Source organism: Monodelphis domestica, chromosome 7 (genome assembly GCF_027887165.1).
Source record: "Monodelphis domestica isolate mMonDom1 chromosome 7, mMonDom1.pri, whole genome shotgun sequence".
Classification (NCBI taxonomy): Eukaryota; Metazoa; Chordata; class Mammalia; order Didelphimorphia; family Didelphidae; genus Monodelphis; species Monodelphis domestica.
In genome coordinates this window covers 232,479,954-232,493,428 of record NC_077233.1, presented here as the reverse complement: position 1 = coordinate 232,493,428, position 13,475 = coordinate 232,479,954, and the positions used below count along the sequence as shown (strand labels likewise).

The following is a 13,475-nucleotide window of genomic DNA, read 5'->3' as shown; positions in this document are numbered from 1 at the left end:
AACTTTTTTTTAAAATTAAAAATATTTAAATTTAAAAAAATTAAGTTATTTTTACATGTAATAGAGGAAAAATAAAATTAGTATTTAAAAAATTAAAAAAATCACTACATAAGGGGAAAAAGTGTGACTTGCTACTTCATATTCTTCATTGGAGAATCCTCTTAGTACAACTTTAAGCCCCAAGCACTCTGTATAAAGATTTACCTAACTCAGTGAAAGAGTTTTTTTTTTTTTTTAAACCCTTACCTTCTGTCTTGGAGCCAATACTGTGTATTGGTTTCAAGGCAGAAGAGTGGTAAGGGCTAGGCAATGGGAGTCAAGTGACTTGTCCAGGGTCACACAGCTGGGAAGTGTCTGAGGTCAGATTTGAACCTAGGACCTCCTGTCTCTAGGCCTGGCTCTCAATCCACTGAGCTACCCAGCTGCCCCCTCAATGAAGAAGTTTTAAAAAAATAAGGACCTATCATGCCAGTTAGCATTGACTTCCCATTGTAGGGAATAACAAAAAACTATTTTTACAAATTAGCACTTCAGCCATCCCCCAATTGATAAATGGTCAAAAAAACGGCTAACATGATAAAGAGGCAAAAATAACAAATGTTGGAGTGGATGTGGAAAAATGGGGATATTAATACAATGTTGAGCTGTGAATTGATCCAGTCATTTTGAAGAGCAATTTGGAATTATGCTCAGAGAGTCATAAAACTGGATACCCTGAAACCTAGCAATACTACTGTTGGGTTTGTTTCCCAAAGGAAACAGGGAAAGGGAAAGAACCTATATTTTCCAAATATTTATAGCAGTTCTTTTTCTGGTGGCAAAGAAATGCAAATTGAGGTCCATCAATTGGAGAAAGGCTAAACAAGTTGTGGTATGTAATTGTGATAGAATATTACTATACCCTAAGAAATGATGAGCAGGTTAATATTTTTAAAACTTAGAAAGACCTACATGAAATAATGAAGAGCAAAACAGGTAGAACCAAGAGAAAATTATATACATATACAGAATTAATATTGAAGAATAACTTATGAATATCAGCCTCCAGAGAAAGAACTAATAAAAACACAAAAACCATAATTTGTGTATGTCAATATTTATTTTGTCAGGTGATGTCTTCTGTGATGGAGGAAGGGGAATAACATACAATACCTGGGAATTTTAATGTAACTAGTAAACATTTTAAAAATTAAAAACAAAAATAAGGGCAGGTAGGTGGCTCAGTAGATTGAGAGCCAAGGCTAGATATAGGAAATCTTGGGTTCAAATGTGACCCTGGGCATGTCATTTAATGCCATTGCCTAGCCCTTACCACTCTTCTGCCCTGGAACCAATACACAGTATTGATTTTAAGATGGAAAGTAAGAATTTTATAAACAAAGACAAAAAGAAATTAGTGCTACAGCACAAATGCTAAAGAAGAGTCAACATTTTTTTCTTCTGTTGACTGTGGGTCTGGAAGTTCTCAGCCCAAAGGAGAATCTTAGACTTTTGAGGAAAACAGTAGAGATATTGTCTAAATTCCCTCCCAGTGTTGAATTCTCTCTTCCTTGACTGATAGTTATCTTGATGATGCTTTAATAATTTTGGATCCAGTGAATTGAGGGCAATACCATATGATGTAGCAAAATAACCACTGGAGGGGACTTGGAAGACCCAGGTTGAGTTCTGCCTTTTGCTCCTAATGTTGTGTGGTCTTAAGTGTTTAACCCAAAATGTGGGAATTAGATTATATCCTTTTCGAGGTCCTTTCCACCTCTAAAGCTTGTGGTCTAGGCTTAGTATCCTCATCTGTAAAATGAATGGCCTGAACTGGGTGATCTTTTTTATTTTTTCCAGTGGATCTTACATTTTGTAAATCCTTGTAGTCTTCTACTAATTATTAAACTTTATTCTTTTGAAAAAGTATGTGTCATAGATCTTTTCCTTTACTTTCTAAGCCCACTAGATTTAGTCCCACGTTCCATTTTGGAGGCTGGATAGGGAAGGGATGTAATTTTTTTGAACAGCATCCAAGATAAATGTGCAAGATTTGTTTCAAAATAAACTTCATCTAGTTTGCAACAACTCTGTTTAACCAAGATTGCTAGTGATTATGCTTATCCCATGCTTATCCTTTAAAAATAAGTCTAGAGAAAATAATGAAATTTGGGAGTATTTTCTGGGAACGTTTTGATTGTTATAGAACAGCAAGTGTGTTCCCATCCGAATTGACAAACACATGGTTATTTACATTAAAATTAAGATGTGGATTGATTTGAAACTCAACAATAATATCTTTTTTGAAAGGGCAATATGAAAATCTGTACAGTCCACTTTGCTGTAGTAACTCTGCCAGCATTACATCCATTACTCATCCACATTAAAAGGACAGAAATAATCTTGTCATATTTCTCCCTGCACAGCAGGGAACAACACTTACAGCTGTGGAGAGCAATCTTAATGTGGAACTTGATGGTTTCTAGTGACTCTTCTTCTTTGGCCTGAACAGCATGGGGACTCTGCTTCACAATGAATGGAAATGTATTTTAAAATCATCTCAGGGGGATCATGGTGCTTTAATGAAGAACTTCATGCAGTTGTTTGGGTTGAGGTGAAGTTGGGAACTAATCCAGACTAACACTTCCTGCAAGTGACCATTCTCACAGGAGAATTTAAAAAACTATTTTCTATTTAAAGCCTCAAAGGAGGGGTTTTGAAAACTTGGGACTGTACTATTATAATGCTCACTAGTACCTTTCTAGCCTTTTAATATTAGTCAACATGGTTTTTCATTAGAGGAACAAATCCTGTTATAGTGTTTTTAGTGGATTGTAGCATTTAGAACACATAATATATTCAGAAGAGAAGTATAGTTGGACAGTTATATGGTAGTTGTATTCCTTGTTCTGATTTTAACCATATTTTCCAATATTAAAATTCAACGAATTTTAGTTTTAAAAGGTTCTTTCTTTTTTCTTGGTTTCACTTTGGAATTTTCTTTTAGTAATACCCTTTAAGAGCTAAGTAGGGAATGGTGTCATCCCATTACAAGGAGAGTTGAATGTTGATACTTTTAGCTGAAGGGTGCTAAATCTTCTAAAAATGGTAATTTTTGTTTAATTAGCATCAGTTATTTAATTAAAATGGAGATCTTACATTCACACAGTAGTAGAGGTGCCTTACTTTCTTCCATTTTCTGGGATCTTGGATATTGGCAAAAATGGCCTCTATTCTAGTTTGACCAGGACTGACAGTTATAGGTCATTTGCTTTTCTCCCTGCTTCAGTAAAGGTATTGTCTGGATTTACTCCAGCCAAAGTCAAAGGAATAATCATAAGATAAAACAGTAGGAATGAGATAACATATCAAAACTCAAGGGAGGGAGGTAAAATAGTCTTTGGAGGACAGTTTAGATCCCTAAATGCTTTCATCCACAAAACAGAGAAAGAATGCATGGAAGACAAGCAAAGAAATGTCTGGAGTCTAGAGATGGAGTATCTCGCTCATGGAATAGCAAGGAGGGCAGAGAGGGAGCTGGGCAGGATGGAGTAGGATAGATGAAGATTGAAAAATGGAGACACTGTCGTCACAATAGGAATTGATAAATATAAGTTCATTGCTTTGGTCATTCATGGACAGTTTTTTTTTTTCAGTTGTGTCCACCTCTTCATGACCCCATTTAAGGGTTTCTTGATAGATACTGGAGTGGTTTGCGATTTCCTTCACCAACTCCAATCCCAAGAGTCTGTGTTAGGGATTAAGATGTAAGAAGACTGGATAGGTAGGAAGGGGCTGGGTTATACAAGACTTTGAATACCACACAGAGCATTTTGTATTTTTGTCTGGAGGCAGTAGGGACCCCATTGGAATTTATGGGGTGGAGGGTGACATGATCCAGCCTGTGGTTTTAGGAAAATCACTTGTGACCAAGTGGAGGATGGATTGTAGTGGGGAGAGACTTGAGGCAGACAGACCCACCAGCAGGCTATTACAGTAGACCAGGCATGGGAATGAGGATCCATGCTAGTGTGGTGGCAGTGTCAGAGGAGAGGAGGCCTCTCTGAGAGATGTTGAAAGGTAAAATCAGCAGGCCTGGGTAATAGCCTAGATATGAAACAGGACATGATGAAATGGTGACTCCCAAGGGACTGAATGTTGTTGTCTTCTTCGGTAATAGAAAAAGTAGAAGGGAAGGGTGGGGGGTGATAAGCTCTTTTTTGGACATACTGAGTTTAAGATGCATACTGGACATCCAGTTTGAGATGTCTAAAAGGAGATAAGAGATTGGAAGTCAGCAGAGCGTTTGAGGCAGGAAAGGTAGATTTGAGAATCATCAGCATGATTAAGTCCATGGGAGCAATGAGAAAAACAATGACTTTGGTGGATTTCGGAAGAATGTTTCAGCAAGATAACCCTTGGAGTTTATGTGGAAAGGAGCATGATTCATCTTTGTCTTTTGGAGAATCTGAAGAAAGGCTCAGCTGTTTTTTATTTATGACATTAAAGCAGTGAGCATTCTAGGGAGTGGGAGGTAGATTCTGAGAAGGCCCCTAAGCTTATTTCCTTATCTGTTGCTGGCATGCCTGGTAAACACATGCCTTTTGATTCAATTTAACAAATATTTGTTGAGTCTCTACTATTCTAGAGGCATTGAGCCAAACATTGAGGGAGATACATGAAATATAAGATATCTTCCCTGGTTCCAAGGAAATCAGCATCTCCTGAGATGGTAGGGGGTTACTGTTTAATGTGTAGGAGGATAAGCAGGTAAGGACTGTTTAATGTGATGAAGTAGTGTAAGGGGAACAAAGAAAATATGAAAATTCAAAAGGAGGGATCACTTCTCTAGTTTTGGTGGCAGGGAGGGATGGAGCAGGTTAGATGATTGAAAAATGAAAGCACAATAAGAATTGATAAAATACAACTTAATATTTGGTTATTCATGTTCAGTTGTTTTTCAGTTATGTCCAACTCTTCATGAACCCATTTGGTCTTTCTTGATGGAGTAGTTTGCTGTTTCCTTCTCCAACTCATTTTATAGATGAGCAAACTGAGGCAAATAGGATAAGGTGGTTTCCCCAGGGTTACCCAGATAGTGTCTGTAAGGGCCAGAATGTAAGGGGTTAATATAAAAGGTTGGACTAGATTACTTAAGAGTAGGGTTGCCAGGAATTTTAATTAATTCCAAAATCATTTTTTAGGAATTTATTATTAATAAAATGTAGAGAGTGAAAGTAAGAAGATCAGAGAGGATAGGATAAGATATCTAACCTATACACTAAGTATTTTGCTCCAATCCTGAGGACCTGGGGATGCAGGAAGCCTCTCTTAAGAGGATAGGCCTCTCCTGAGGCTACTTCCTTCAGAAAATCCAGGAAAGGAGTCGGCCTTTTTCACTCACGCCACATGATAGTTCTATGGAAAATAGAAGCAGTTTGAGGTCCTCAGTCAGAGCTCCTCCAAGGTCAAGTTGAAGAGGAAAGACCTCTCCACAGGAAGTTCTTGGCATTTTTAAAGATCATTCCTTTTCATCACTTCCTGTGACTTCCTTCCATTTTATTTGTACCGATTACAGCTAAAGCTTTGCTTGGGACTGCCCAGGGGTCAGTCAGTTGATTCTGATTCGTCACCCACTATCACACACTTGGATCACAGACCTCCCCCACTCGTGTAAATGGGGTGTATACAATTCTGTGATTAAATCTAAAAATGGGCAGGGGAGAATTAATTTCATCCTTACATGTCTGAGGCTGGATTTGATCTCAGGGAGATCAGTCTTCCCAATTGTAGACCTGGCACAAAGCTCTGAGCACAATATGTTTATTGATGAAATGCAAATTTGTCAATAAACAGGATCTTGGCCTCTCAGAAAAGTTAAGACCCAGAATGAGGAGGCTGGCTCTCTTTTATAGACAAAAGGAGAGGCATCCAGAATAGAAGGCAGCAGCATAGGTTGGAAAAGTTTGGTTACAAAGTCTGTAGCATCATAGATGTGAAGAATAATGTGATTGGCTGGAAATGAGAGGCTAGCAACAACTTCTTCCATCTTGTCACTAAGAAATGTTCATTGTTCAATCCCCCTGCAAGGACGGGTTAGCAATTGTAGACCAGAATACTTTGGCTAATAGATTAGAAGCCCTGGCATCCAGCTGCATCCTTCAGGGATAACAGATATTTCCTTGAGGCAAGGAGAGAAAGTGATTGGCAAGAGAACTGAACTTCTAAACAATGGGTGATTTGCAAGGAAGCCGGAATTTCCAAAATGAGACATGAAATAGGACTTGGCCAGTTACAAAAAAGTCAGCAATGATACAGAACGGAATCAGTAACAACAGAATCAGTTTGATTGAAAACCAATTTTAATTAGATAACTGAATTTATTATGTTTCCCTTCTGACTAAACAAGCATAGTTGTAGAACCCTCTCATGTCATAGATGAGGAAACTGAGGCCATAGAGGATGAGTGACCAGTGAGGCAGAGCTGGCATTCAGACTTCGTCATGTAACTCCAGATCTCACACTCTTTCCACCAGACCTTTGTTAATTTAATTCCAAGATGCCCACTTGCAGTTGGTTGGCCAGACAAATCATTGATTTTCTTTTCCATTTCAGACCCTGAAGCGCCAGAGTGTTCTGGCACTTTCCTTCTTTAACAGCATCTTAGCTCATGGTGATCTGCGAAACAATAAACTTAATCAGCTTTCTGTTAACCTGTGGAATCTAGCCCAGAGGCATGGCTGTGCAGACACCAGGACCATGGTAAGCATGGCAAAGGTAACAGCCCCGAGTGGCCTTCTTGTATCCAAGGCTTAATAAGGAATGGATAAGGCTCTTAGTAGAATCCCCTAGTATGAGAAGTGATGAGAAATATCTTTCTCCCCAACCTCACCTTTTAGGAAGGCCACAGACACGTAGTTTTATGGGCTTACTTTCTCAGTGAGCAGAACAGTTACTGCTGAAAAGCTTAATTGTTTTGGAAGAAATTGTTATCTAGAAAGCAACATCTAGCTCCTGTTAAAGAAGGGTGAATCTGTCTTGAGTGCACATTGTAATTTAATTCATACAGAGTTTCTTCTTTTCCTTCAGAGTTCTTATGTTTTTTTTGCCAAAGTGGGCCTCTAGGCAAGAATGCGTAAACTTAGCTGATCTGGCAGTGTCTTAGGGGAGCTGGGCCTGAAAATTATAAACCAGAAGGACATCTTTCTTTATTTTTCCTTTTAGGTGAAAACGCTGGAATATATCAAGAAACGAAGTAAACAACCAGAAATGAGTCATTTGACTGAACTGGCCCTCAGGCTCCCACTGCAAACCAGGACCTGACCAAAAGAATCTTGTTCCTGAGCTCTGAGCTCAGGATTCTGTAGTTCAGTCAGGAAATATATACATTATCCTAGGCTGTTATTGGAATTTCGTCTTCTTTCATTTTAAGAATCCCTTAACATGATAGCTTGCTTTTTATTTTGGCATTGGTTTAAATTATTCTGACAATCCAAAGAGGTATGCTAAAATCAGATTTCATTACATCATCAATTCCCATCTGCAAGAAAAAGGCATCTTGGTTTCTATTTACAAATAACACTTCATGGGGGCAGCTGGGTGGCTCAGTGGATTGAGAGCAGGCCTAGAGATGGGAGGTCCTGGTTTCAAATCTGGCCTCCTATACTTCCCAGCTGTGTGACCCTGGGCAAGTCACTTAACCCCCATTGCCTAGCCCCTGCTGCTCTTGTCTTGTTTAAGAAAAAAAATATTGCATGTAAACATGAAAATCCTCCTAACACCTTTTCTTTTTTAAAGATAATCCTAAAATCCTATTTGGAAAGTCCTGAAGATGGAGTGAGGAAGATCTCAGTTCAAATTATGCTTCTGATGTGACTGGACACTAATTAATTAACCTCTTGGAGCCACAATTTCTTAATCAATAAGAAGGCAATAGATAATACCCAGGGAATCTACCTCATAGGATTTGTGAGGCTAAAGTGAGAAAATGTATATACAATTCTTTGCAAACTTGAAGGGATCTGTTTAAATTGTTATTATCTAGCAAGTTACTTCAGGATACAAATACCCATTCTCAATTTTTTGATTTAAGAAACATTAATTTCCATTAAATAGCCTTTTAGGATTTTAAAAGATTAATATATTAATAAGTAGATTGATCACTTTGATAGTAATTTTCTACTGTAAAATCTGTGGAGAACATTTTAGGTGGAGTAGTAAGGGATTTCTCTCTCCCCCTTACACTAGCCTTAGTATCTAGCAGCGGAGCTACTTGTCCAGGAGACAAACTATAAGTTGGATAGTTGGTTCAGGAGTTTTAGTCAAAAGTTGAAGAAGCAAAAACACATTTCTACAGAGAAACAGCTTTAGGAGTGGGACCTCTCAAAATGAAAGGAGAGCCAGTTAGCAATTCAACAGCTAACAAGCTGGAAATTAGAAACCACGCTACAGGGAGAAGATCCTGTGGCCTAGTTGAGCAGCCCATGAAAAACCCAGGAAGGAGAGCTTTGTGAGGACTCCTTTAGGAGTAAAAAGACATTTAAGGCATTGAAGCCCTAGAGTTGAGTGGTCTAGCCTTTTGTCCTCTGAATATGTGCCTCTTTACCATGGTTCGTGCCCACTCTTTCATGATTGTATTTTAGTATTTCAGAGGTAAAACTCAGTTCACGTGGAAGGAGAAAGGTAGCATTTTGTAGTTACGCCATCTTAGATGTCTTTGCCAAGAACTCCTTCTTGGAGCTGTTAGTAGATTAAGGAAAGCACACCAGTTGGGCCTCATGAGCTACAACTGCCAGAGCTGGTACCCACAGAGAACGCTTAGAACCTCAAGGTCAAAACTTTCTATGGGAGTCGTCCAGAACCAGTGCTATGTGCATATAGTAGCGTTTTTGTTCTGGTGGCTATAATCGAGAGAGTAAACTTATCTAATTTAAGGTGGAAAGCCTGGAAATCAGGAGACTCGAGTTTGAATCAAAATTGCAATTTATTACCTGTGACTTTGGACAAATCACTTAAGCTCTGGGCCTCAATTTCCTCAGCTATGAATTGACTAGACGGCATCTAGAAGTCAGTGCTAGTCAAATCCCCTTAAAATGGGATTAAGACTCTTGGCCCCTCTGTATAACTTAGAGGAATCATGAATACATTTTGTAAATTGTTCTTACCTGCTTCATAAACTTTCAGTTACCTCGGAGAAATATTTTCTTCTGTTGTGACAATGGGAGCAAAACTAAAGGAAGTTATCTTTCAAACCAGTGTGCCTTTGTTTTCCCAGATAAATGAGTCGTTCTCTAAAACCAGTTACAGTTGGTGTTATGAGTATGACCTTGTTTTAATGATAATCCAGACTTTCTTAACAGGAGCCCAACATGAAAATAAGGGGAAATCAATATAAAGAGTTATTCAATTCCTAACCAAAGGTGTTCAGGGATAGAGAGGACCTGTTATCTCATTGGTATAAGGAGTTTGCACATGAGGAAACTATTGGTGTACACTGAGAGTTTAAAGATTCAGGGCCTGTGGGCTCTGCTCTGTATCCTGCTGCCTCTCTTTCCAGAGGAAGAAATAAGATTTCAAGAGTTCCGTAATGTTCTTATATATAAACCGCACCTACCAAAAAAAAAGTTAGGGAAATAAGAATCATTATAAAAATGGGGATAATTGCTTTGAAAGGCTGGGGAAACCGAACAGCATGAAATCGTTAGATCCCTGTAGGTAATGACTGCTGGCATCCACCCTCCCCAATATGGAGAGTAATTGGTTACAATTGTGCCAGAACAAAGAAGAGGGGGAAAAAAATGCTAAGATTATTTTCTCACTTAGAAACCGATGTCTCGGTCCACTTTGAAGTTAAAAATTTTAAAACCTGGTTAGATTTTGCACCTCCCAAAGACCAGTTGGGGAGGAAAATCATGTGAATGTATGTTTACTTTCCACCAGCTGCACCCCATCATGCTCCCAGGAAACCCACTGTAGCACAGGACCAAGTTCGCTTTGGGACTCGCACCTCATCAGTCCCCTCAGGCCCCATGACCGGAGAGGGGAGTAAAGACCTCCCCACACGGCCTCTATTGAAACAGGACTCCGGCCAGCCGGCTCTTCATTTACCACCAGCTACACTACTTGGACTGGAGTCTACTGTGCCCCGTCTCCGCAGCCTTCTCCAGCTTTCTTCTTGGGTTGTCTTCCCCCATTAGACTGTAAGCTCTTTGGGGGCAGGGACTGCCTTTTTCTTATTGTTTCTCTGGAGCCAAACACAGTGTTTGGCAAAGTAGGCTCGTTTCTTGATTTCTTTCATTGGATCTTGCTTCTTGCACAGAACATATGAGAGCCAATCATCGTGCATATGTACAATAAAATATCCTAAGCAACAACAAATGAGTAAAACTTTCTACTTTTTAGCCTCAGAAAAATAAGACATCATGTACAAAATACTTACGTCTAATCCATTTTCACATCTATATAGACCAGTGACTGTTGTATGTGACCATGGATTATTTACAAAAGATCTATACAGTAGAGGTGGGGAATGCATTTTTCATAGTGGATAATAGCAAACATATGGCTATCAACCATCTTGTTCAATCATTACAGCTACCATTTAAAAACAAAACTCTCCTTACTCTCTGCCTGAGAATGAATACTGGAATACTGGTTCCAAGGCAGAAGAATGGGAAGGGCTAGACAATGGGGGTTAAGTGACTTGCTCAGGGTCACATAGCTAGGAAGTGTCTGAGGTCAAATTTGAACCCAAAACCTCCCATCTCCAGACCTGGCATTCTATACACTGAGCCACCTCATTGTATGGCTGTCATTTTGTTTAGTTCAGAAGTCAATCTGGAAAATAATAGGTCTACTTTTTCTGCTTACCTTTTTTAGGATGTGGATTCTTTAGTTTCATCTGAAAAGTCAGAAGTAAAAGCTAGACACTGTTCAGAGGCCAGTTGATTTCTTCTCACGTTTGAGAAAGGAACTCAGTCAATTACTTGCTAATGCTCTAAGACCTAGCCATTGAAAAATGATTCTTGCCATGTAATATTCATAAGGGATAAGAATTTTCTTGGTGAATCTAGAGGTGAAAGCAAAAGCAACCAGGATATTTAGCTCTACTGGAGGCAGTGGGTAGCTGGAAGAAAAGGGAAAGCTCTGGGTGGGTGAGACGATGAAAGAGAATACAAGAGCTGCTTAATTTTTCCCACCAGTTGTACAATAGAAAAGAAAAATGGACTAATAAGGAGTTGGGACACAAGAAATGTAGCTTGATAGTAAGGAAGCACATACCCAACCTCGATGAGTTTGTTACTGAGCCCAGAAGCTACAACCAGCAGATGTGATTGCTGAGTTCCCACCAGTCACCCCTGAAAGATCTTAGTGAAGCAGAGACAAAAGGATTCAAGGTAGGCATATGTTCCAAATTCCAGCAAGGAGAAGGAAGCCTGCAAGATGGAGGCTAGTGAACTTGACTATTTCCTTGCAAAATGCTAGAATGAATTCAAGTGATGATTAGCAAACAGCATCTACAAAAAGCAATGGATATTCCAAAGATCTAGCATGGCTTGATCAAAAAACTGGCCTCAGATTCCAATCCTAAAGCTGTGAGGAGCCCTTGAAGGTCATCTAGACCAATGCTTCAATTCGCAGAGGGGGAACCAAGGCACAGGGAGGCAAGTAGTGTCAGAGGCATACTTTGAACCCGGGTCCTCCAGTCGTCACACCAGTGCAGTATCTTTTTTTTTCTGACCCAGTTACTAGTCTGGTAGACTAGGGGAATCTATCTCTACTTAGATATCTGCAAAGCCTTTAGGCTATTCTTGTAGAAGATATGGAGATGTAAACTATATGGTGGTACTTTAGGTGAATTTGGAACTGGTTGAATGAATGGACCATAGATTAGATGCATACACCTGGCACCCAGGGTTGGACCTATGCCATTTTAACATTTTTGGCAATCATGGGTATAAGCAAAGGTGCTGTCAGATTTGTAGATGACAAAAAGTGGGAGTGGGGAGACAGAACTTAAGTTTGAGAAGCTGCATTATTGGGCCTAATCTTAAGAAAAAAAATGTTTTTTTTAAAAAAGAACCATATTGGTATGGTAGAAGAGCAATAATGGGTTAGGCAACAGGAATTAAGTGGCTTGCCCATGGTCACGCAACTAGGAATTATCTGAAGCTAGATCCTCCTAACTCCAGACCTGGTGCTCTACCCAGTGTACTTCCTACTTGCCTCTTACTGGGCCTAATCTTGATGAAGTTTAATAAGGAAAAACTTACACTTGGTTTAAAACAACTTCAGAAGGACACAATGGGGAAAACCATACTGGACTAAGCTCAGTGAGTGAAGTGTATGTATAGTGGCCCCAAAAGCTAATGTGATCTTATGCTATAATGAGAAGAATAGTTCTAGAAGACAGGAAATGTGCATTTATTAAGCACGTTCCACATGCCAGGTTCTATACTAAAAGCATTACAAATACCTGACTCGATTCTCATAACAGTCCTTTGAAGTATTTTGCAGTTAAGTAAATATCGAGGCCAACAGAAGTGACTTGTCTAGGTTCACACAGCTGATAAATATCTGAGGTAAGACTTGGGTAAGTCTTTCTGACTCCAAGCCTAGCCCTAATCACAGTGCCACGTGGCTGATTCTAGTGCTGTGTTCACTTCAGGGTGAAGGGCCCTGGTTAAATGAAGAATGCCTGGAGGAGGGCCTCTTAAGACAATGAAAGGTCTCAAGTCTGTTAGATTAAGATGGAAGAAATGAAGAATACAATGGGAATCATAGTTGCCATCTTCTAATACCTGAAAGTTGGTAAGCCTAGTGTGAATCTTAAAACTGCTCAGACTCTACCTTGGAACATTTGGTTAAGGCTATTCCCCCATTTAAACAATGGAGGTACTTGATCAGGAATGTATTGGGAATTTTAACATTACTCCACCCATACTTAGGCATACTTTAGGGGAAGATAAAGTTGTAAACTCCTTATTGAACAATGAAAAGTCCCTAACATACGTATAGTGAAGCTAGAACCTTAAGCTAGGTCTATTTTTAAATCTAATACAAAAAAGGTGCTCAGTACCTATAAAGGTTAAATTAATCACTAAAAGGTCAAGAAACTTACAAAGGGCAAGCTTAGCAAGAGGTGTGAAGTTTTAGTCTACTCAGGGAAGGTGATTAACAAAAGAAGATGTGAATTAAGAATGGTCAGTCCTGTGGAAAACGTCTACTGTGATTGGTAGATGTGAAAATTTAGGGGAGGTGACATAAGAGAAATTTCTCTTTAAAAGGAGCTGGCTCTCTCAACTTAGGGGGAGTTGGATCTTGGACTAGTTGGAGTAGCTGGGCCTCTGAACTTAGTTGGAGTTTTGCTTGAGACAAAATCTTGTGGTGAGTGGATAAAAGACTGAGTTTTCTCTCTTAAAGAGAAAGGCCTAGGCCATGGGCCTTTTCCTACTATTTCCTCTTAGTCTGTCTCTCTCCCTTCCCTTAATTCCTTC

At 39.3% G+C, this 13,475-nt stretch overlaps 1 protein-coding gene across 2 annotated transcripts in view; it reads left to right on the top strand.

The window, feature by feature from the left end:
* The window catches only part of VPS35L (VPS35 endosomal protein sorting factor like), a 106,331-nt gene extending 95,975 nt beyond the window's left edge, over positions 1–10,356 (top strand). For both annotated transcript variants that reach the window (XM_007498179.3, XM_056806566.1), the window contains exons 30-31: positions 6,595–6,741; positions 7,204–10,356. In XM_007498179.3, coding sequence (XP_007498241.2) covers positions 6,595–6,741; positions 7,204–7,302 — 246 coding nt within the window. In that variant the 3' untranslated portion in view covers positions 7,303–10,356. The remainder of the gene's footprint in view (positions 1–6,594; positions 6,742–7,203) is intronic.
* The last annotated feature ends 3,119 nt before the right edge of the window (positions 10,357–13,475 follow it).